We start from the raw sequence: 26467 nt of genomic DNA on the forward strand, positions 1-26467 counted from the left end.
TATCAAAGCTTGGTTGATCTGTACTTTCATTTTTGTGGACGAGTTATTATTCACGTATTGTGTACTATTCACGGTACTTTTCGTGGTCACGAGTACAGTTCATCGACATTGTTCACAGTACTGTTCATCGATACTATTCACGGTACTGTTCATGGTATTGTTCATCGACACTATTCATGTACCGTTCGCAATTTTTGGTATGGTTTTTTGCTCGCTTTTGTATTCAGATTGATTTGATTTGTTCGTTTCGTCGATTTCGAGGGTTTCGTTTCGTATGTTGGTTTTGTTAATTTCGAGATCTTGATTGTTGCTATTGCTATTCGTATTTCCTATTGTTTTGGTTATTCTTGTTTGACTGATATGTGCATATCTACACATATTTTTTACATCATATCTTAATATTTTATGCTATATTTATGCTTATTATAGAACAAAATGTACTTATTATGTTTAATATCTGCTATGTAGCATAAAATACATGCTCGGAAGCAGGAAAATACGAGCTTAGACAAGAAGAAGACACAAGAAGGATGTTGGTAGACAGCTTGACCCCTTGTTAGTATTTTGACCATATCTCATGACTCGTAACTCCGATTAAGGTGATTCAAAATGATCTGAAAACTAGACACAATTTTGGACGACTTTCGTGTTTTGAGAAAAGTTGAATTTCCAACCACCACGACGTGGTGATCCCACCACGACGCGGTGAATGGAATCTTCGCAGTTTTTGACGTTGGCTTGGAGAATACGGGATAAACACGAGGACCACCACATGGTGCCATTACCACGTCATGGTGGCCAGATTTTTGGCAAGTATATATATCCGAACATTATGACGAATTAAGGGACTTGGAGGTGACTTTTTGGAGAAGCATTACGAAAAATAACCTCTGGAAAACCCTTAGAAGAGGAGGAAACAATTGGAGCTCAAGATTTGAAGAGACCTAGACGAAAACATCAATTTATTTGGTTTGATCATGTTTAGATTTATCTCTATTGAGTTTTTGTGTTTGATTTTTACCATGAGTAGCTGAATTTAGCTACTCCTATTTAGCTAGATGAAGCTTCAACTTATGAATTAGTTTAATTAATTATGGATTTGACTTGTTGGTATTATGCTTGTGTTTGATTGTTAATACCTAGCATGCTAATATTTGGTTGTTTAGTTGCTTGAATTCATGTTCTGTTTAGCTTAGTGATTATTAAATTACATGAACCTGACACCTAGTGATTTAGTAAATATTGAATTGCTAGAGCTAGGATCGACCCAATATTAGATAAGTGATTGAAGTAATTGAATTTAGGCATTTAGCTGTGCTGGAGAACATAAATTATGACCATAATTATGTTTGCATAATAAATCTTACATAGCCTATTCATAATCCATAACTGATTCTATGTTTGATTGTGACCATGCATAGTTTTACATGAATTAGTTAATTATTAGTAAATTTGGACTTAAATTACTAATAATATAATATTAGGTAACCAAATTTGATAATCCATAATTGTTAGCTAACCATAAAGAAGAAATGGATTCGAACTAAATGGGAGTGTTTTTAGTAATTGATTGAACCTTTGTTTAGTAATTAAGTTTGTCTGAACTTGCAAAATCAGATAAAAACCTTTTAAATTATTGTTTGATTTTAGATTAATTTAGAGTAATTATTTTAGTTAATTAAATTTGTTCCCTGTGTTCGACCCCAACTTACTTTACTACACTACAATCCGACTAGGTACACTGCCTAGGTGCATATTAGTTAGTTAAGTTAGTTAGGTTATAAATTTAAAACTAGTAGGTACTTTTGTGCACATCATTGACTGATATTGGAAATATGGCCTCAATATATGATTCTCTTCGGTCCATTATTATCCTACTCGATGGAAAGAATTATGCCTATTGGAGTTATGTTATGAATAATTTCTCTCGAGCCAAGACTATGTAGAGGATTGTTACAGATGACAGGAAGAAACCAATAGATGACAAGGTTGCAGATTATGCAACCTTACTAGACTTATAGGAGACTAATAACTCCAAGATTATTACTTAGATTAATAATTCTGATATCTAGTCTATTCGTACTCAGTTAGCGAAGTATGACACAACAAAAGACGTTTGGGATCACTTGGCTAGGTTGTATGCTCAGTTTAATTTTACAAAACAATACCAATTAGAGTTTGATATTTGAGCCATCCAACAGAACAATCTTAGTGTTCAGGAATTTTATGCAGCTATGTCGAATTTATAGAACCAGTTAGCTCTTACAGAACCTGATGTGCTGAAGGCATTTAAGCCTTATATTGATAGAAGGGAAGAGCAATGTTTGGTTCAGTTCTTGATGGCATTACATTAAGATTTTGAATGATTGCATGGATCAATCTTGCATCAAACACCTCTTCTCACTGTTGATTCAATTATTCATGAATAGATTGCTGAAGAAACTCGTATCAGGTCCCATGCTGACAAAGGTCCCAAGACGGACACTCATGTTGTCTTTGCTGTTCCACAACAACCTCAATCTTCAAACTAGAATTGTCCTAAAGTTGCATTTGATGAGTGTGCTTTCTGTAAGAAGAAGAACCATTATAAGGCAAATTTTCCTTTGTTGTTCAAGGGAAATCAGCAGCAACAACAAACCAGACCACCTGTACAACCTTCATAACAAAACAGGCCTTCTAGACAATCTTAACTTTTTTTTTTGAACCGGAAAATCTAATCTACTCCTAAGCTAACAACACCTATTCCACCTATGTCCACAACGGGACTTGAACCCTCGACCTCAAAGAGGGAGGGCACCACCTGATACCACTGGGCTACAAGCCCTTTGGTAGACAATCTTAACTACATCCCTTGTTTTCACCTTTTAGGCCACCACAGTATAATGCTGATGCACCTCAGTTGAGAATAAGACGGATTTTACACCACCATCAGCCTTGGATCCCCATATTGTTAAGTAGTTCAGACAGTTCATTGTCGCTAATCCAACTACCATGTCAGCTTCCATGTCTCATTCATTTCTATCTTTATCCAGCACTTTAGGTATTCCTTCATCTCTGTGGATATTGGATTCTGGTGCATCTCATCACGTGTCACCACATTTGTCATCTTTTGCTTCATTATCATCTCGTTTACCTGTCTCTGTTATGTCTGCTAGTGCTAAACCTATGCCAATAGAGGGTGTTGGTTCTATTGCCACTTCTTATATATCTTTAACAGATGTCTATTATATTCCCACACTTGCTTTGAATCTTGCTTCAGTCAGTCAGTTGTGTAAGTCTAGTTGTTGGGTCTTCTTTTCTAATATATTATGTTGTGTATAGGACATTCAGTCTCGAAGGGTGATTGGGATAGGCCGTAGACTTAGGGAGATTTATGTTTTGGAGCAGTTACATGTTGATGTTGCTGCATTTAGTTTCGATTGGTCGTATTTTTGTTTAAATCCTTCGTCGTATGTATTTGTCTTTGGCATTCTCGTTTGGGACATGTGTCAGTGTCTCGTTTAAATGTTTTGGTTTCCACTGGTGTGTTAGGTTCTTTGAAAACTGATGATATTTCTGATTGTTGTGGTTGTAAACTAGGAAAAAATTATGTTTTACCGTTTAATAAAAGTGTCACTCGTTCTATTGCTCCTTTTGATATTGTGTCACTCATTTGATTTAGCATGCGAAATTATAAGAACACAATGAACATGGTGATTTGGGTGTTAAAGATGTATTCAATCATAGTAATGAATTACAAAGAGGGATATAGATCTAGTTCTACATAAATATCCCAATCACTAATCGCAATGAACTACATCTCTCAAGCACACTCTACTAATGGTATACAACCCACTATTTATAGAGGTGCTAACAAGTCTCTCTCTCTCTCACACACACACACACATATCACAAGGCTTTAATCTCACATGTGCAAGTGAGTCTTCTCAACCAAGCCCTCACTAGTCATCTAATGGAGAACTTTGAACCAAACATTCTACCCCTCAAAGTGAGAAATGGATGACTTGGCTTCAATCTTCAAAAAGAGCAACGTCATGAACGAATCCTCAAGAGTAACAAATATAGAAGTGAGCATCAAATCTTCAAGTCTTCAATGATTTCCTAATCCGGGTTCTAGAATGTGAGACATGACAATCTGAGCATCAAAAGATAATTTGGAGTATCCAAATCTCCATGAATCTTCTCAAATCAATTACCCAACCTTGAGCATAAAAACACATCCCAATAATCTTTATTATGTCCAAACCCTTCATGAAACCGCGAAAAACCCAAATCACTTTAGAATTTCCAATTTGAATCACTTCATAAAATTCTCTTTCTCAAGGTCACATCGGTCTTCAAATTCGCCTAATATGAAAAATCCAAAAATTTTGAATTCTCATATTCAAATCTCTCCCCCTTTTTGTAAACGAAATATGATTATAAACCGAAAATGGAATGACAAAGCGCTTAATTTGGAATTTTCAATACAAAATTCCCCCTTGAGACGTGGCGTAAACGTTTTGCACAAATCCATAAAATTGACAAAAAAAAATTCACTTCTAGTCGAAAAGTGATCTTCTAGGATTGCCTTAGACCAAAAATGAACAAAATAGTTCATATTGATAAAAAAAAATACTTGCACAAATGACCATTTTTTGAAAATCCCCCAAAAAAATCTCCAATATTTGACAAGTTTTTGTTTTCTGGGAAGAAAGATTCATTTTATTGAAATTGCAGGGACCAATTATGAAATATTGGTATCATCTTCGCCTTTGTTCAAGTTGCAGTTTACACACAATCGCACACAGCAAAGTTGAAACCTTCACTTTCGACTCCAAAACATTCACTCAACTTTCGACTCTAACCTTTAACTTTCTTTCTAGTCAAACTATTTTCCTTAACCTCTTTGCTGTTCTTGAACTTCGAATTGATAAGCTTCTTGAAGAATTTATTCACGTTGTTGTTTGAGTACTAAGCAACCGCTTCATCATCATAGTTGAACAGAAAACCTTTCTTCCTCAAGTTTATCTTCTTCAGCAGATCCGACTTCAAATTCCTTGGCATTCACTTTCGACATCAGTGTCAATGGTCCTCCCAAACTTAACTTTCCTACTTTAGCAATTTGAATTATTTCACTTTCATGAGGTTTCAGAACATTATACAAATTTTCCAATGAATAACCGTCAAAACTTTATTGAGTTTTGATCATTAAGCTAATGGTTCTCCACTCCTTTCTCAATCCCATCAGAAAAGTGAGATTGAACACCATGGTGGAATGAGTCACTCCGTATCGAGAACATTTGAATATCAGTTCATTCAATCAATCATAGTAAGGCTCGATTGATTTGTTTTCCTTGTGCTTGAGCTCACCCAATCCCAACAAGCAATGCTTCACTATACTTTTCTTTGTCTTCCTATTTCCTTTATACTTTTCCTTCAGTGTATCCCATTTATCCTTTTCAGTTTTACAACTTCGGACGTAATTATAAACTATTGGTGGAAGAGCACCACGTAGTTCACGTAGACATTTCTTATCATTCTCCTTCATCTTATTTCCTTGAGTGATCATATCTTTACTTGTAGCAGCAGTACCAATGTTAACTAACATCACCGGACTAAATTCACCTTTGTTGATAGATCTCATCAGATCTTCATTGATTCCATTAAGCTAATCTTCCATCCTATCAGCCTACTGCTCATAGTACTCCGGTATCAACATTAGAATCTTAGTTAATGATCCGAGAAAGTGAGAAAAGTTTTTCATTGTGTTCATATTGAATTTCACCATTGTTGTATGGTCTTTTCAAAGAGGGAGGAGTTTTGGATTTCAAAATGAGATTTAAGAAGGAAATCAAACAAAGGTTGGTTAGAAATTAATCGATCTAACACGCAGAGTGTAGAATCTATTCAAAACAATCGATCAAGTCAATTTTCTTGATTCAGATTGCGGAAGTTTTTGAATCGAAAATGGTGATTAAAAAAAATGAAAAAATGAGAAAAACTAAAATCGATTTTGTAACATCCCAAAAATACAGGCCAAAATTTTCATTTTTATTTATGTTATTACATAAAACCATCAGTATAAAAACATTCATAATAAAGTCTCATGTCAAGACCCAAGTGACAGTAATCAAAAACATAGTATCATAAAACCATATCAGAGTGTAATCCCCAAGGATCTCATGTGCGGAAAACATAGTGTGATGCGCTGCGATCGAGCCGACTCCTTAACTTTGAAAACAAAGTACCTGAAACCAAAACTGAAAACCGTAAGCACAAAGCTTAGTGAGTTCCCCCATCATACCACATACCATACAATCACATAGCATACATACTGTCGGGCAATTCTGGGGTGCCCGACCTACCCGATACGGCCATTCTGGGGTGCCGACCTACCCGGTACGGCCATTCTGGGGTGCCGACCTACCCATGTCAAGCCATTCTGGGGTGCCGACCTACCCGTGTCAAGCCATTCTGGGGCGCTGACCTACCTATGTCAAGCCATTATGGGGTGCTGACCTACCCGTCGGTCCTAACAACCGACCCTCGAGGACTATTCCACCCCCTACTGCTACTATCACATATATCATAACATAAACATACTATCAGACATATATGGGGTGTCCGAACTACCCTTCGTCCTAACAACCGAACTTGGGGACTATTCCCCTCCTACTACCACTATCACATATAACATATCATGCCAGCATATAACATGTCATCACATACTGTCAGACATATCTGGGGTCTCTGACCTACCCTTCGATCCAAACAACCGAACTCTACTACTATCACATATAACATATCATGCCAGCATATAACGTATCAGGTAGTAGCAAACCTAGATGATATCACAAAGACAATCATCTAACATACAACTCCTACTGGTGGGCCGGCATTGTTGCCGTAGACCCACTGATACTGGAAGGTAACTCACCTCACATTGCTGAATTCCCGTAGACACAATCCCACACTGCTGAAGTCCCGCAGACTCGACCTCAACTGCTGGCTGATAGATTCCCGAACTGTCAACACCAAAATAACACCCAATTAATAATTGGGTCCCAACACATAACCATATTACATACTTGGTTAATTGCTACACTACCCCAGGCTTGGCTTATTTAAGCCCAAGGCCCAATCCATAGGCCCAAGTCAATAGAAATCAAAGCCCAACACATGGCCCAATTTTCCAAATTGGGCCTAGGCCTAAACATGGTCTCATTCTAAGGCCCAACACCATATAATCATTAAGGCCCAAACTATGGCCCATCTAAGGCCCAATTTTCCAAATTGGGACCCAAGCCCTTTACATGGGCCTTACCCTAGGCCCATTAAATTATTCTAGTTCAATTGCTTGCTCTTGGATGGTCCATTATTATCTCAATCATTTAGGCCCAGCATAAAGGCCTAATTATATACTCAAGTGAAATTAGGGTTTCACATAAAATGATGATTAGGGTTAAGTTTCCTACTTAACCCATTTAGGACTTAATCCATTAAGTCCATTATCGCTTAGATTAATTTCTTCCATTGATTATTATTTAATATTCCAAGTTATTAAATAATTCTCGTGTGTGACCCGAATAATTCTTAAAGTTAGGGTTTTCATTGGCATTAGGGTTTTCCAATCCAAATATTAGCCCACTTATCAATTTGTTGGCCTTTTATGTCATTTAGGGCTTTATTGGGCCTATTAAGCCCACTAAAATCTTAATAAGCTCGTTAGGGTTTTATTGGGTTCATTAGAGTCCATTAAGCTTCATTGGGCCCATTAGAGCTCCTTTGAGCCCATTTGGGTTTCTAGCACCCCAAACGAATCAATCACAAGAGGCAAAACGCACCGCCACCCGACACGGCGGCCGGTAGCGGCAGGAGGTGGCAGCCACCACCTCACGGTGGTGGTTATGGTCTCTTTCTCATTATTCCATTTTCTTTTACAATTTACAATGAAATACCAAAGCTCACACACACACCCTAACTAATGTAAACACACATACATGGCGGTGTATGGTGGCAGCCACCACCTCACGGTGGTGGTTATGGCTGTTCTAGGGTTCCCAGCCAAACAAGTTACACACACAACACACACTACAACAAAACGAACACCCATACACTTTCTTGCTTGCTAGCGGATCTAGCCACCCTCCTGGTGGCGGTTGATGACGGCAGAAGCACAAAACGGTGGCAACAGCGGTGGTTTTGACGGCGGCGGGGAGTACTCACAGCGACAGAAATGACGAACCCACCACCCGAAAACTCGACCGGTCATGGCGGTTCTTCTCCAGCTACACCCGACGACAGTTGACGATGGCGGTCAAGGCTTGAACAAATCACCGGCAACAAGAAATGGAGAAGAGAGGATGGCAGTCAGACGTCTGAAAGCGGTTTACGTTCCCCCCCCCCCCCCAAGAAGAAAAACAACGACCACGACTCATGGAGAAGGAGGCGGTAACCGACGAAGATGAAGAGGAGAGGAGGTGAGCGATTCCCTCTAGAAAATAGCAGCATCAGCTCCCGACCTTGAAGCTTCCAACCCTTCGGGCATTCCACCCTCGACCCCGACTTCGCCGGTGAGAAGAGAGACCACCGATCGTGCAACGGAATGGAGGCAGCGGCTGAGACAACTCTGAATGGGTGGTGGCGGCTGAAACAACGATGCTAGGGTTAGGGCTACCGGGGGTGACGAGTTTAAATACCCCGATCCCCATATTTGTTTCCATAATGACCCAAAATGGTCCCTCCTTCCATAACTAATTTTGAAAATAATCCAAATTTTACCCTTTCTACCCTAGCCTTGAAAATCTTCTTCAAATTAAATCCGATAATTACCATTTAAACCCTTAGCATTAAAATCCTTTACACCTTAGGTACAGAATTTACCAAACAGCCCCCAATATCTTAATCATGACATAATCAGCCCCTTTGTCTCCAAAATCACTTCAAATAAAGTCCCAAAAGTTACAATTTAATCCTTGTCTTCAATAATACTTACAAATTAAGTCCGGATTTACACTTTTAGCCCCCAATCTCTAAAAGTGTGACAAATAGCTCCTCGAGATCAACACTTTGCTAAATAATTATTTGTTTTAGGGCTACGAGCCATTCATTAATTAATTTATTTATTTAATAAATAAACGGGGTTTTACAGGTTTGATGAAACCTGCTCTGATACCAAATGTAGTAAATTATGAGCATTTTATTTGATATGCGGAATTATAAGAACATAATGGACATGGTGATTTGGGTGCTAAAAGATGTATTCGATCATACTAATGAGTTACAAAAAGGGATCTAGATCTAGTTCTACATAAATATCCCAATCACTAATCACAATGAACTATATCACTCAAGCACACTCTACTAGTGGCATGCAACCTACTATTTATAGAGGTGCTAACAAGTCTCTCTCTCTTTCTCTCTCTCTCTCTCTCTCTCTCTCTCTCTCTCTCACACACACATGTCACAAGGCTCTAATTCCACATGTGCAAGTGGGTCTTCTCAATCCAAGCCTTCACTAGTCATCCAATGGAGAACTTTGAACCCAACATGTGTATTCTGATGTTTGGGGTCCTATAGAAGTGATTAATCGAGTGTATGAAAGAAATCAGAGTAATCACAAAGTATATGAACACCGAGAAGTAAATAAGATCTTGTTTCAGCTCAATTATACTTTCAAAGTACACAGAGAGTACTAGACAGAAAATACATGCCAAAGTTCTATCTATCTCAAAGTACATCTCCTATTTATAGGAGAACAAAAAGTACACAAAAAATACTAAGGACTCGACATTCAGACTTCGTTACTAAAAATGCCTTAGTAAATAGATTACAAAACTATCAAAACTAACTCAACAAACTTCGACACATTACAATAAATTTGACTCAACATTCTCCCCCTTTGTAATCAGTGTCGAGCGTTAGTTTGTGAGAATTTGAGCAGCAAAATGCATTATCCTTCGAATTTTGGTGTACTAGCTCATAACCTTCTTCAATTTAGCTTTATCTCCTTCATTTTTCTTTTTACTGTTGTTCATATGAACAATAAAGTTCGTATACTGAGCTACTGTATACCTTTCAACTTCCGAAGCTTGAAATAAAAATCTCTTCGCTTTTCCCTTCTTGTCTTTTCCCGAAAAGACTAACCCTAATGGCTTTAGACAAATTTCTCCATCAGCAAACTTCTTAAGTTCAGCTTGTGACTTCACAACTTCCATATCCACTTTACTTCTTTTCCCAATGTAGAAAATAGCTCTATATCAGTCAAGGCTAGACAATCATAGTAATTGTCTATGAAAATTTTGATATGACCAAGCCCAAGTCTTAAATTTTCCTTGCCTATTCCTTGTAGTTTCGAAGCATCCATATCCTTATGAATTCATGCAACTTGAATAAGATCATTCAAGTTCATCAATGGGAAATCAGCAACAGAAAAATCACATACCACATTGTTCGCTCTGACCACATGAAACCGAAAATTTTGGATTGTGTCTTCAAACATAACATCCTTTGTCACGCTTATCACTCGAACTATCTTGATAAGAGACCATACCTCCTTCTGATCTTTTCCAACAACAACATGAAACCTTAATTTCATATGAAGAAAATCATCTTCATTCTAAAACTTCTCAATTATTTTGTATTGTGTTGTAATGACTATCATTCCATTTACCGGAAAATCAAGCTAATTCATATCAGTATTTTCGATATAATAGCTTCTTTTCGAATGCATACATGTGGTTGTATGATACTCTGGCTTCGACATTTTCATAGCTGTGAAGTTTCCTTGGATCGCCTTTATCCATTATTGGTGGATCATTTTCGCGCAGCCTCAGAATACATTATATCTGTCTTTGCTTTTCCATTTCTGCTTCAATTTTTGCCTTCTTCTCATCTTTCGACTTTTCAACAACAATCCCCTTTCCCTTATCTCTATTAGCTTCAGTTGTTTTTGGTTTCGAAGAGCTTGAACCACCTCCAACAACTTCCGAACCAATAACAATCCCCTTCTGAATAGGTCTTGTCGTTGTTTTCGTTGCCATTACTGTAGTGACTTTCGGAACAATGGGAATTGGGCTTTGATTTGAAATCACCTTGCCAACTGTTTTTGCTTTCTCCTCTCCTCCTTTGCGTACTTTCCCTTCTTTACCAACAAAGTCCTTTTCTCCCCCTTGCACCCCTGTGACAACAGGTGGGGCACTAGTTGGTAAGATATTTCCAAATTTTGATAGAGGAGCCATTGCTTTCGTTATTGCTGCTTCAAGATAATTGAATTTCTGAGTTAAAAAACTCAGGAGTGAAAATAGAAGTTGTAGTAGGCTTTGACACAATTTCCTTCAATTATTTAAGGAAGACTCCGAGCTTTTCAAAATTCAGAACATCTTCACTCGCCTTTGCTTCATTCTTAGAAATTAATGACTGATAGTATTCCACAACTTTCGTAATAGCCCCATCAATGATATCAACTTTTGAATGAAGAAAAGTGTAATTGGTACTCAAGTCATTGATTTCTTTCGAAAATTCAACCTTCATTTCCTCAATCTTGTGATTCACATCCTCTCGCACAGTCTTGACATCTTTAACAAATAGAACATGATGTTCTTTTGCTACCATCCTCAGATCTTTGATTTCCCCATTCAATGAGTCAGCTTGAGCCATGACTCTAAGCTCATTGTTTTTATCCAAGAGATCCATCTTTTCTTGAATTCGTAACTCCTGTATCTTGAGCATTACATCTACCTCTATACCCGAAACAGAATGTTTTGCCCCTAAGTCAGCTTGGGATTGAAGAATAGAGTTGAGTTTGCAATTAAGTATCTTGAACTGTTTGCGAGACATTAGCATATGATCTTGAATGTTTTCTTCCTTAGAATCAAATTCTAAGTCTGAAAATACTCCTCTGAAACCTCCTCCATCAGTTTCATCATCGGAAGTAGGCTTTGGTGGATCAGTGGATTGTGATGTAAACAAAGTAGTGAAGGGTTGTTGTAAGATGGTTACGAAAGTAGGTGAAGTTGTGGTGGTGAGAACTTTCGAAATAAATGGTGGAAGTGAAGTGTTAATGGCAGAAGTGGGTTCGACAGTAAATAAAGGGATTATACCTTGAGAAATAGCTAACATCGTGATATCCTCACCCATATTGACATTTTCACCCGTATCAGATACGTTTATAAGAATGCCTGAAGTTGGAACCTCCTCAGTAACTAAATTACTTATCACAACTTCGGATGGAATTACAACAACTATTGTAGGAGTAGATGTTTTGATTGGTGAATTCGATCCTAAAGGTGTTTCTGGGACAATCTCATTGTCTGAAGACTCTTCGTGAATGACCAGCTTCCTTTTCTTTCTCTTATCACCTATATGTTTTGCAACATCTTCAGCTCTTTTTTTCTTTGAGGATGGAGAAACTGGGGCTGGGATTTCACGAACAAGAACTCCCTTCCTATTCAATTGCGCTTTTTGAAATAAAGAAGAGTGATCATCAGATGATACTTTGGACTTGTGTGACAACTTCCTCAATCTTTTAAACACCCTTGATTTCGAAGGTATTATGTCCTTCGAAGAACCAGCTTTAGTCACTTCAATTTTCTTGACCACTTTCTTCTTTTATTTTTCCTTATTATTAGCACGCTTTGGTGGTGATTTAGCCAGGATCTTCTTAGGACTTTCTTTCGAAGGAATTGCTTTAGTTTCCTTCTTTGACTTCTTGGATTTCTTGGAAGACCTCTCATCACTTCCTTTTAAAAGAACTCCAGTTTCCATTGAAGGAATAATCTTTTGTAAATACGCCACCAATATAGGATTCGACGGATCTATCTTTTTGAGCATAGCATCCAGAATTCTTGCAATGTTTGGAAATACCTCCGCATCATCTTCAACTGTCTTCGGAAAATGATATTTCAAAAATTTGGCTTTTGGTTCATCAACTGGAACTTGAATTCCTTCTTTCTCATACGCAAAACGTATGATCAAACTCCAATACCGAGCACACAAAATCCTTTGAACCACATTCGTTTTTTCTACACTTTTAAGAAACTCCTTCCACATCTGCGAGGCATAATCCACATTCAGATCATAGTATATTCAAGCCACCATAACATACACTTCCATTCGACCCTTGTCAAGCCTTACACTTCTACCAGTTAAGCATCGAAGGTAAATGCCAAAGAGAAAGTTCCAGATACAGGGCAGGCTTGATTTCTTGAAGTCACTGATCTTGGTAAGAGGTGGTTGATGACCCATCTCATTGAACATATGGATGACCTAAGCATTCGTAACCTTGTAGAATGGTGGATAATTAGGGATTTCAAGAATTTGAGTGAACAACTTCTTGGTGAGACGAATCTTCTTGTCATTTACCAGATTAAAGATAACAACATCCATAGCCTTGCTCTAAGTTGCAGTGGAACCCGCCATTGATAGCCAAGACATGGGAACATCAAAAGAGTTGAACATCACAGTCGACAAGCCTGAGTGTTGAAGAGCAACAATTAACATTTAGAGTTCATCGAGATACAGTGAAACATCATATTCAACTTGGTAATTAGTGCTCTGAAGCTTCATGATCGGTTGGGATGAAACATCTTCAATGGTATGAGTTTGAGCAGCAGCCATTGATTAGGGTTTTGAAAGTTTTGAAGAACAGAGAGAAATTAGGGCTTAAATCGTCTGAGAGAATTTTGATCGCGTAAAGTGTTTAGGATAAACTAATTTCCTTTTATATGTATCCTCAGTTGAATACCAAACGATTTAATCAAAGCACTAGCCATGTCTCTCCTTGAAACTTGCACCACGAGCCATTATTATCGCCACGTCAGATAAAGTAACCTTGAAACTCGCACCATGTTGTCAAATGGTCACTTCAGACTGTTCGTGAGTACCAAGTAGATAAGAACAAAAACCTTCAGCATAGAGGTTGGGCTCTTTCGCTTTTGGGTTTATAAGTGAAGTCATATGCCATACTTTTGAAATCTTCAGCCTGAGTTGGTAGTACTCAGAACCTCAAGGATTTCGAGAGTGCAGTGTGCCAATGAAATAAGATAAGAAGCAATAATGAAAAATTTTGGATTTGTGATGCCGAAAAAAAATTGGACATAAGGGCAGTTAAATCCCAGGCAAAGATTACTTCCTTAATTATCAAGAGAGATAATCAACTACTTGTGTGGTTTCCCATGAATTACAATCAAATACTTGTAAAGAAGTATTGGAGGGCTTCTTTTATAAGGCTTTATGGGTGGTTAGGAATTTCGTTACATTTCAGCACTCAACTTAAGTGTGATCAATTGTAACCGGAATTACTTGTTTGACCAGTGTAGTCAGTGACATGTATACTTTGGATAACTTTTGATGTGACAAAGATAATGAATGATACTCATCCATAAATCATATTTAGAAAACAAAATTTTAGTTGGATCCTATTGGGAAACAAATGTCGTGGGTTTCGAACATTTGATCAAGATCACTCATAACGAAAGAATATGATTTTGAGTATCGAGAAATTGGTACTGAAACAAGTGTTTCATGAAAATCTGGAACAAAGTTCCCCGTTAATTCCTTAAAAAGTTTTCAAAATATTGGGTTTCACTTTCATCACGGCCTCATGAATCTAGATCATAAAGACAGATGTTTGATATATCTAAATCTTGATTGGTTCCGATCAAAGATCTCTTGGACATATGTCTTTGTGTGTGAATGTGTTAGAAATTTAGGATGAAAAAGATTGGTTTTTGAAACAATTGTACGTCTGCTGTGATTGGACCAAGCAGTAAACTCTTAACTCGTTTGAGAAGAGTAAGGTAGCTCAGGGACTAATGTGAATACAGCTTGAATGGGAAGAAATTTCCGTAAGGAAAATTTTGATTAACACTTTCAAAAATACAAATTGAGTCAATGGAGGCTTGGGTCGACATGCTGCAGCATGCTTCTAGGGACAACTTAACTAGTTCAAAAATTTTCGAAAGAATACTTGTCCCCAGAGCTACAAGCATGATTTCTGAAAATCTTCATTGTAAACTGCATGAACTAACAAAAATCTTTTTGGATTTTATATTTTCGAAATGAAAAACAAGCAAAAAAAATACTTTTGGTATTTTTAATTTTTTCGAAATTAAAGAGCAACTAACGAAAATATTGTTGTGGTTTTTTACTTTTCGAAAATAAAGAACAACTAACGAAAATATTTATGCGGTTTTTGATTTTTCGAAAATAAAGAACAATTAACGAAAATATTTTTGTGGTTTTCAAAAATTTTTGAAAGAACAAAAATAACAAATAACGAAAATATTTTTGTGGTTTTCAAAAATTTTCGAAAGAAAAAAAACAAATAACGAAAATATTTTTGTGGTTTTAAAAATTTTTCGAAAGAAAAAAAATAACGAAAATTAAAATGTACCAAACTCACGAAAGTTTTTCATTCTAGATGTCGAATGCAAAGCGTGTCGAAGCGCTGAATATGAACAATAACCTCTGAATGATTAACCGTTACCTCTGAATCGACACTTTTCCTCAACACCATCTTTTCATTCTTTCGAAATTAGTCTTGGAACAGAACTTGCTTCTATCATGCCCAAACCTGTTAAAATCCTAACAAATGACTTTTCATCCAAGGGTTTTGTAAAGATATCAGCTAGCTGATTAGTTGTCTTCACAAAATGAATTTCGACATTTCCATCTTCCACATGATCTGTTATGAAATGATAATGAAGTGGAATGTGTTTTGTTTTTTAATGTAATATTGGATTATGACATATGCGTATCGCACTTTGTGAATCACAGTACAATGGAATCTTTTTCATATTTATTGCATAATCACGCAATTGATTTTGGATCTATATTATTTGAGAAGTGCAAGCAGCAGCCGCAACATACTCTGCTTCAGTAGTTGAAACTGCAACACATGTTTGCTTTTTCGACTGCCAACTAACAAGCTTCCCATCCAATAATTGACATCCGCCACTTGTACTTTTTCGATCAAGATTGCAACCTACCAAATCGAAATCTAATAAGGCTTGAATGAAAAAGCCTGATTTCGAAGGATACCACAATCCAAACAAAATTGTTCCTTTGAGATAACGAAAGATATTTTTCACAGCAGTTAAGTGAGGTTCTCTGGGATTTGCTTGACACCTTGCACAATTATAAACAGGAAACATGATATCAGGTCGACTTGCAGTAAGATAAAGCAATGAATCTATCATGCTCCTGTAAAAAGTAAGATCAACAGCAGGTTTATCTAACGAAGGTGTAAGCCTTGTTCCAACCGTCATTGGTACTCTTAACTTTGTGCTATTCCTTAATCCAAAATTTTCAAGAAAAATCTTGGTATATTTTTCTTGATTGATAAAAATGCATTCTCTGCTTTGAAGAATATTTAGCCCCAGAAAATTGTTAATTTTTCCCATCATACTCATCTCAAACTGACTTTTCATTAAGCTTTTGAATTCACAAGACAAAGCAGGGTCAATAGAGCCAAAATAATATCATCAACATAAATTTGAACAAGCATTAGATGATCCCCAACTTTCTTTAGAAATGACGTGGGGTGAACTGATCCTTGATTAAATTTCAATTGATTTAAGAAATTGATAAGAGTTGCATACCAGGCTCTTGGTGCTTGTTTTAACTCATAAACAGTTTTATCTAAGATATAACAATGATCAGGATATTCTTCATTTACAAAACCTTGAGGTTGTTCAACGTAAACTGTTTCTTCAAGTTCGTCGTTGAGAAAACCACATTTGACATCCATTTGATATACATCAAAATCCTTGTGAGCTGTACAGGCTAAAAATATTCGAACAGCGTCGAGTCTTGCGACAGGGGCAAAGGTTTCTTCATAATCGATACCATATTGTTGCAAAAAGCCTTTATGTCACACCCCAAAATCGGAACGGCGGAAACGTTCTGGGGTGGAGGACACCATGTACAGTATCACAACAAAGCATAGTAGTAAACAAGCAACAACATCATCCATTACATTAATAATATAATTGTTATACAAGCGTTTTCTGTATAATTCATAAGACACCAAAATATGAATCAAAATAAAAGACGTGTCTTGAACACGCTCCGTCTTCTCAAAACCTGGTCGACTGCACCTGTCTATTGATAACCTGAGAATACAAGTTATTTTGAAAGAGTTTATCAGCATACAAGCTGGTTAGTTCATAAGCATTTTAGTGTCATTGATTGTATGAAAATGTTTGTAAGTGTTTGGTGTATAAGTTTGTAAATGTACAATGTAAATGTTTGTATAAGTAATTTGTATCTCCTAGAAAATCATATATTTTCTACTAAAAGTAGCCTTCTACTAAGGCATCAAAGATTCGTATGTTTGTTTGTTGTAAAAGTGTGTAATTTTCCCAAGTGTGACTATTATTAACAAAATATAGTTTATACATTATCGTTTATGTGAAAAGATTACAAAGTGAATGCAATGGGAAAATAACTTAGTATTGTAGTTTGTATGTAAAAACTACCTTAAACCACTTATCTTAAAGCCGATGAATTATAAGACAAGGTGAGATTTGTAACCATACTGATTGACGGCTGTAAAACACGACGATGAAAGACGTCAAAATAAAAGTGACATTTGTCACCCCTTAGCTTGGTCGGTCGGGGACTGTAGCTAACAGTCAGGGTGCGGGATAGTCTGTCCCGTATATATCTATACACACAATTCCCGCTCTCCCTCCAGGAGACTCTGGTTACTAACATGACCACGGTGGAATCCGCGTCATGTAAAAGGAAATCTCATATTCTAAAGGTTATACTGGTATATGTTCCTTTTGTTTATTTGCAAATGTATATGTAATGTTTCTCGTAATAGTAAGTTCTCTTAGTTTCTCATTATATTATATAGTTATATAGTTTCTCATAATAGTATGTTCTCTTAGTTTCTCATCATAGTATAGTTGTATAGTTTCTCATAATAGTAAGTATTGACTCATGAATGAACTGACTCTTTGTATGCTTCATTAAACTAGAAGAAATGAATAGTATTATCCTAAACTATACCTATTATAGTTTACTAGTAGAATTGTTTGTATAACTCAATGTATTGAATTGAGATAAAAGCCTTTATGTCTTATACATATATACATAATATATAACTAAGGATCAAACGACACTCGGACAAACAATCGGGTACTCTAAGTCCACAACCAAACAAGGAACATGAAATAAAGTGAGTTATCAGTCCTAAGTCCTTCAAACCTTACTTATATAACTATATATGCATTAGACATGATTTTGATAATATATATATATATATATATATATATATATATATATATATATATAAGTTTAAAAAGAAGTTTTGTAAAACCTTTTGAAGAGTTAAAAAAACAAATGTTGATGACTTGATGTCACTTTATAAAAACGATTTAAAAGCAGTTTGGCATATAAAAGCAAGTTTGATAAAGAGTTTAACGTGTAAAACAAGTTTCGTAAACAGTTTGAAGTAGTTTGTTTGATAAAACAACTGAAAGTATAGTAAATCTAATTGTTTGATAGTTATTAATCACATGTGATTGATATAATAACTATAATGTTTCAACTTGTATTCCCCCCCCCACCCATAAAAGCATTTAAAATCATTTAAAAGGTAGATTAAGGGGTATGAACTCACCTGACGTGAGTAACTTGAATGAAAGTTTGTTATCGGATCGTCAGGTGTCGAATGAAGCCGTGAGTACAAACGGATCCTAGTTAACATGTAAGCACTCATATATGAATACACTTAGGGTATATAGCCACTAGTAGACATAGGGACACGCCTTAGGGACATAAAACACTTAGTATTGAGTGTTGGAAACACCTATTGAAGTCCCCAAATGAGTGTAGGGCCTTAGACTTGAGTGTAAGGCCACCAAACTCGACTTTTGTGTGTGTGCGGCCATGTGTGCGGCAGTAATCTCCTAAGAAAATGTTTCCAATTCGATTTTCCAAGGCTTTAGGAGGATTCTAAGAAGGTGTTTTGGCCATTTCTAAGGTTAGATGAGTGTTTAAGTCCATTTTAGGACCAAATGATGTGTGTGCGGTCGCACATGATGTGTTTGCGGCCGTACACACATGAACATCATCATAAGGGACGATTTCATGGATCATAATCAAGGAAAAGGCTCTCTAATGTGTTGTATCAAGGTTCTAGGGTAGAATACTTACTTGTTTTGACGATTGGAGAGGAAAACGTGAAGGGTCTTGAGAGGATTTGGAGTTCTAGAGTTGGAAGAGTGATAAAAGAGTGTAAGGTTGGCCTTGGGTTCTTTATATAGGCTAGAGTGTGAGGCTGGAGTGTGGGTGCGGCTGGGTGTGCAGATGGCTGGCTGCACACACGGGTGTGCGGCCGCACACCCCTTGTTTGGTGTGTTTGGCCCGACTACTTGATGCTACACACTTTCTAACCCATCCTAAAACCCATATCTAGGTTTTACTAAGCCTAGAGCACTCATATAGACCCAAAACTTCATTAAAAGATAGCAAAACGAGGCTAACTTTGATAGAAGTGACGAATGTACAAGTTTGAAATTTCGGGTTGTCACATCATCCCCCCGTTAGAGGGAATTTCGTCCCGAAATTAGAGTTGAAGCAATTATGTAGTTACAAATAACTAAGCAAAAAGATGAGGGTATTTAAGTTTCATTTGATCCTCGCGCTCCCAAGTGAATTCAGGTCCTCGCTTGGCGTTCCAGCGAACCTTTACTATTGGGAATGCGGATTTGTTTCGTCTGCTTGACCTCTCGGTCCATGATCTCTACTAGTTCTCCCACGAAGTTGAGGCTCTCGTTGATCTCGATCTCGTCGAGTGGGATAACAAGAGTCTCGTCGGACAGATACTTTTTCAGGTTCAAGACATGGAAAGTTGGATGTATGTTACTGAGTTTGCTAGATAGATTGAGTTTGTAAGTTATAGACCGATTCTAGCAAGAATCTCGAAAGGCCCTTCGTATCTTGGATTCAGCTTTCCATGCTTTCCGAAGCGTATCAAGCCCTTCCAGGGTGAGACTTTCAAAAGAACCCAGTCTCTCACTTGGAATTCCAAAGGTTTCCTCCTCTTGTCTGTGTAGCTTTTCTGTCGGTGTCTAGAGGCTTTCAACTGTTCACAAATCTGAATGATCTCCTCTATAGCTTTCCGTATGATCTCCGGAACTTCGGAGAAATTCCCACTGCCCTTAACTCCAGATCGTGTGTTGCATAACTGGCTTCGAGTGTATTAAGCTGACGGAAGGCATGGGCAATGACCTTACCTCGTTATATCAGAACACAACCGAGCCTTTGATTTGATGCATCGCAGAAGACTACGAAGTTTTCTATTCCTTCTGAGGGGGATAGCATCGGTGCGGTGCATAAGGCCTGCTTCGGCTTTTTTGGAACACTTTCTCTTGCTTCTCTTCCCAGTCAAAGGCTACTCCCTTCTGGGTCAAAGTCATAAAAGGTTTCATAATTCGAGAGAAGTTCTGAATGAACCTGTGACAGTAGTCGGCGAGACCAAGAAATTGGCGAATTTTTGTAGGCGTCTTTGGTGCTGAACGGTTCTCAATGGCCTTGATTTTTGGAAGGGTCTACATGAATTCCCTCTTCACTGACAACGTGACCCAGGAATTCAACCCTTCGAATCCAATACTCTCATTTAGAGAACTTCGCGTAGAGCTTCTGTGATCATAACGTTTCCAAGATCAGACATAGATGCTTACTATGCTCTTCCTTACTACGAGGGTAGATAAGTATGTCATTAATGGAAAAAAATGACGAACCGATCCAAGTAAGGACGGCATACCCTATTCATTAAGTCCATGAATACTGTGGGTGCATTGGTCAATCCAAACGACATCACTACAAACTCGTAGTGTCCATAACGAGTTCGGAGGGTTGTCTTGGGGACATCTTCCTCTAGCACTCGTAGTTGGAGATACTCGGATCTCTAATCTATCTTTGAAAAGTAATTCGCTCCTTTAAAGTTGGTTGAACAAATCGTCTATGTGAGGCAAAGGGTAACGATTCCTAACGGTAAGCTTGATGAGTTCTCTATAGTCGGTGCACATAAGAAACGATCCGTCTTTCTTCTTGACGAACTAGACGAGAGCTCTCCAGGGTGAGAAGCTTGGTCTTATAAGGCCCTTACTGAGCATTTCGTTAAGTTGACCGGATAGTTCTTGCATCTCAGCTGATGCTAGACGATAGGGCGATTTTGCTACTAGGGTAGCCCCTGGAACTAAGTCAATTCTGAACTCAACTTGACGTTGTGGAGGGAATCCTGGGAGTTCTTCTGGATGGATTTCGGGAACATCTAAAAGGAAGTACGATTACTCATCAAGTAACGAAACGATAAGTACTTCTGTCATATTTGTATTTCTTGTCCCGATCGGCGGGAAAGGCACTTAATTGGATTCTTAGTTTATTCGCATGGCAACACGATCACTCGTAGTCATGAGCAGTCTCCATCTTGAAGTTCATCTATCAGACGTCATATTTAGTTCATCAATCACAGCTTCACGTATACGAGTCGTATATAATTAAGATTGAAAAGGCAGTCGAATAAATGATCCTTCTCTAAGCTCACATCCAAACAAGGAAAAGAAGTTAAAGCGGAATCATCAATCCTAAGCCTGTAGAACCTTGATTATATACTACCCTTGCGTATACATTCCTCAGCGATAGATTAACCGTATGGGTCTTCTGATTGAACTTGACGTACTATACGAGTAGTATTCTGGGGAGGTTTGTTGAGGCTTCTTCGGGAAGGATACGAAATATAAGATACTCTAAGCATGGATACCTCGAAGTTCCGGAATGACGGCCTTGCTAGAAAGGCGATCACGGGGAAAAGAAATTTGCGCACGAAACTGGCATTGTGAGAATTGAATAGACTCAAGTCCCATGATAATGTCGGACTACTTAGAATAAAAGGCGTTAGACTAATTTAGGAAGGTGTTGCAAAAACATAACGGTGCAACATTGACAGAGTTTCAGTACTTTAGTTTTGTTGGGTTTTGAGCATTCTAACACTCCTAAGTGTACATGCAACCCTAAATACCTTGGATCTATGTTTTCTCTATTATGCATGCAAATAAGAACATCCAAGGTATTATCCTAATCTAGCATACAAAAACAATGAGTGTAACAAGATAGAATACATACCTCTTTGATGTAGAAAGTCTTCATGAAGCTTGAGTGCCTAGCCCCAATAGTGTGGAAGCCTCAAATGGAATCACAATCACCAAAACACTTGGAATAACTTGAGAGAATTCTACAACTCATGAAATCGGCTAGCCCTTTTACTTCACACACTAGTGGCCGATTTTGGTCAAGAATAAGATGCTTATATAGTTAGGGTTACACCATGTAAACCCTAATTGACATGGCCTTTCATTTCCATGATCCATGGGTATAAATACACCATGGACCATCCTATGGGTTTTAGCCCAACTTGATTATCCATGGAGCATTAGCCCACTATACAAGTATGGATGATTTACACAATCAACCCATATATTTAATTAGTCTTCTTTTGATCACTTAATTAATCCTAGATTAATTCTTGATCAATACTAATTAAATAATCTTATTATTCTTATTATTAATATACTAGAACTTATAATATATTTATAACCATAAGTGTCTTATTTCTCTCATTATAGTCTATCCAAGTGCATGATGGTATGCAACCCAAATGGACCATGCTGGGTCGGGTCAAGTCTTACCAATTATAGTTATGGACTTAGACATTAATCCAACAGTCTCCCACTTGGATAAGTCTAAAACTATTATTGCGTATGACTTCAAGAACCAACTGGCAATCGTAGCTCTCAAAAGCTTCTGTCGAACTCTGACCTTGTAGATGAACTCTGACCTTTGTCAATGACTTGTCCATTAGATAAGGGATCATATATTCCTCCATTCTAGATATCATATGGACTGAGACATGGATTATAATCATTCTCTCTGTCCATTTGTTGTTTCCCGATTTCCGATTTATGACGACTGACTAATTGAACAAATCAAATCAGTCCTGGCCCGGCCGAGCACTTCCATTTGTCATCATCAAATCATCGAGGGGCCCACAGATATCGCTTTTATCCCGAAGGTAAAAGGAATGGATAAACTTCGACTCATATGGCTTGTTCTACTACTTGTTGAATCATACACAAAGGCACGTTTTATAACACCGAGTTACCGTATGCGTTTTCGTGCAATCAATGTACAACCAACTCATAGTAACAACTCATATCTCTAGGTTTGAAGAATATAAGATATTATCATCTCATGATCACTCATGATAAAATCCATGAAGTGATTCCAATGAGCGCGGGTTGAACCAATACTCAGAACTTATGAGCACTCATGAGTGTTGTAGCCCTTTGTCCAACACCTTAGACCTCTACAAGCCAACCCATGACAATCTTAATTCATATCTACTTCCAACATATGACCGACTGTGGATGTTTGAATAACTTAGTCATTCCGGAAGAATAACCCAGTTTATTCGGGAAGTCAAAACATGCAAAATGAAACACAATAATAATTGAATCCAATATGGTATCAACTCTTTGAACATAAATAAAACACCTTTTATTTATCACCATATGATTACACATTATTCATTGTATACTGTTTCAGCTATCAACTTTATTCTTGAATTTAAAACAATAGTTGTCCCATGCTCCAAGCATGTACACTATGTTTTTCTAAACACTAGTCATGCCATACACCAAGTATGCATACTATGTTTGTCTATAATCTTTACTTTGTGAACTAGATCAACTGAACATAACTTCAATGATTCTCTTTTCACAGTCCCAAATCCTTACTGCAAATGCAAAATTCCAAATTCATGCCGTTTACTGAAATCTGTTAGATTCTAAACTTATATGCATTGATCTTCTTGTAATGATTATGTACAAAATCAGAAAGACTTGACAACAATCATTATAGAGCATTCCAAAGGATATCAACTCCTTGGAAACATCCTTCTTGCATTAAGTTTCCTTAATCTTACACAGATTGAAAATTCTAACTTTGAACATTTCCAGATTCCATTTTGACTATCACTTCTGAACAAGAGTTGCCTCCTTACACATTATGTCAATATGGTCCTTCCAGAATTATCATTATACTTCCAACTGTCCTTGAGCAACCAATCTTTGGTAAACCTTAGATTGTCCTCGACAATTGTTTAATCCTTTTAGTCATATCCAGTTCTAAACCTTTTCCCTTCTTAATGCCCCAGACATTTGGAAAATTTTAGGAAGGATGAATATAGCACATGTAATCGATCCTATATACGAAGCATATGGGAATTGATTCATGATGTCTCACATAAAGACTAAACCAGTCTTTTGCTATAACATTTCCATTTCTATTTGCCAAGTTCTCATAATTCAGATTATGAAAAGGGATGCCGTAATCATAATCGAATTTTAGAACGCAAATAATGGACCCGTATACAGAATTTCCTTATGCTAAGCCATTCCAACATGAAATTCATATATATCCTTGACTAAATGATTAAAACCTCACGATCTAAGCTTATAGATTTGAGATGAAGTATAATTTCCTCTCCTTTAATTATAGCAAAACAACTTTTTCCCAATTGAAACTTTTTGTTTTCTATAATTAACATTGCTAGCTTGCAATACTTATCATAATTATCATGCTCCCACTAACATGATGATTATTAGCATAACACTTATGCTCCCACTAGCTTTGACATGTACTCAGAAATCAGCTGACTTTCTTCCAAAGTTCAGATTTCTGATACTAGATTGTTTTGATAAGACCTTATCAAAAACATACACCTTCCCTTAGATAGCACACTTGTGTGTCTAAACAATTATGAAGAGGTATGCCGTAATCATAATGGTTAGACCTTTTTGCCACTTCTCACAAGTCCAGGTTAGTGTGCCGATAAACCACACACGCTCCACTAACGACTTAGAGAATGCAAATGTCACAATTACTATCTAGCTAAAATCTACTTAGTGAAAGTGCTTCCTCACCATCATTTTCATGAATCGGAGAGAAACCTTATGACACTTAGATTTTTAATGGTGTATGTGTTCCTACCCATATGAATTTGTCAAAACCATAATCACAAGACACAGATAATGACAAATCCAAAACCATATGGATTGAAATCAATCTTAATTTCTTGCCACCTGGCAGCTCAAGGGCCTGCCATTGCTTCCAAGTTGTTGTGCAACAAATTGAGAACTCTAAGAACTCATATGCAAAGCCAACTTTAACTGGAATGGGCACATAATATGTCAACACGATAGGTTATGAACCTCAAGTTGTGTGCTAGTGAAGAACTTTAGGTTTTATTAGTTCTTGAGACTTTCAAGATTGTTAAGACTCCCACTGTCATCTTGACCTATAAGACTCCCTTGTCAAACATCCAAGAGATAGTGCGGATTCTAATCAAGACAAACACTTCACACAATTGGCCTAAGTTGGTCTTTGTTTTATCCAAAACATCACAACTTACCAATTTCAAATGTACAAGAGTAGAAAACTTTTACTCTTACATTTGACAAGTGTTTTAACCTTCTTTTGAGACATGTCACTCAAGTTACAATCTTGGAGTATGACTCTAAGACTTGTATTGGAACGAAGTATGACTCATCTTCTTGATTTAACCACTTCAACAATTCAAGTTCCTCTTCTTAGTCATAAGAATGCACTAAGACTTCCTTAGAGAACTAATTGTGCTATGGTTTCTTAATCATTAAGATGATCACAAAACTGATACTAAAGTACTCTCCCATCTTTTCAGATTTGAGAAACTTTTATCCTTCTGCCATTTTGATTCTTCTTATTCGCTCTGCCATACATTGGAACCTTTTCCAATGTCTTAGAGTTACACTTAAGCTTGTAAGTATAATAATATTTACTGAGCTTTAGTAAACTATGACGAATAGTCTTATCAATCTTTTGTGGTGGACTTGACCAGTGCACAAGACTATGTACTCGATCCCTTAGTCCATTACTTGACTCACACATCCATGTGACCAAGTAATTAGTCTTAATTTTCCAATACTTGAAAGTTCTCATTCATCATGCTATACAACTTGCATGATTCCAAGTTCCGGTCCAAATGAAACTTGGGTGATGAGAATCTTTCCTTATTTGGTAAATATATTACCACAAATGAAAGAATCAACTTCATATTTCCACTCTTGCTCTTAATGGAATCACATAAGCAACAATTTTTCCTCAAATGCCATTGTAAGGATATTTTAAAATAAATAAAATAAAAAATTTTCTTTTATTTTAAACTTTGTGGAAAACTTATCCTTACAATCCATATGAAAACTTGTTGTTACCTATTCCTAAGCAATATCTCATAACTCCTAAGAAGTAGCTCAAGAATCCGATCTTCAAACTATGCGATAGAAATCCATCTACGCCATCAGATTCAGCATATTCTTTCTTTAAGTTTCTTCACTTTTCTTTGATTCTTAAAACATCACCATGTGACCCAGTC

At 37.1% G+C, this 26467-nt stretch overlaps 1 protein-coding gene across 1 annotated transcript; it reads right to left on the minus strand.

The window, feature by feature from the left end:
- Window positions 1–15812: 15812 nt before the first annotated feature.
- LOC111913958 (uncharacterized mitochondrial protein AtMg00810-like) lies at window positions 15813–16250 on the minus strand. Its single transcript, XM_052765728.1, has one exon. It carries the CDS (start codon window positions 16248–16250, stop codon window positions 15813–15815), a length of 438 nt encoding a protein of 145 aa, XP_052621688.1.
- Between the last annotated feature and the right edge of the window lie 10217 nt (window positions 16251–26467).

This window comes from Lactuca sativa, chromosome 7, assembly GCF_002870075.4.
Source record: "Lactuca sativa cultivar Salinas chromosome 7, Lsat_Salinas_v11, whole genome shotgun sequence".
In the NCBI taxonomy this organism is placed as follows: domain Eukaryota; kingdom Viridiplantae; phylum Streptophyta; class Magnoliopsida; order Asterales; family Asteraceae; genus Lactuca; species Lactuca sativa.

What these genes read in the sequence shown, in the direction of transcription:
- LOC111913958 (XM_052765728.1), bottom strand. Translation starts at nt 16,250, where the DNA reads ATGACGGTTGGAACAAGGCTTACACCTTCGTTAGATAAACCTGCTGTT.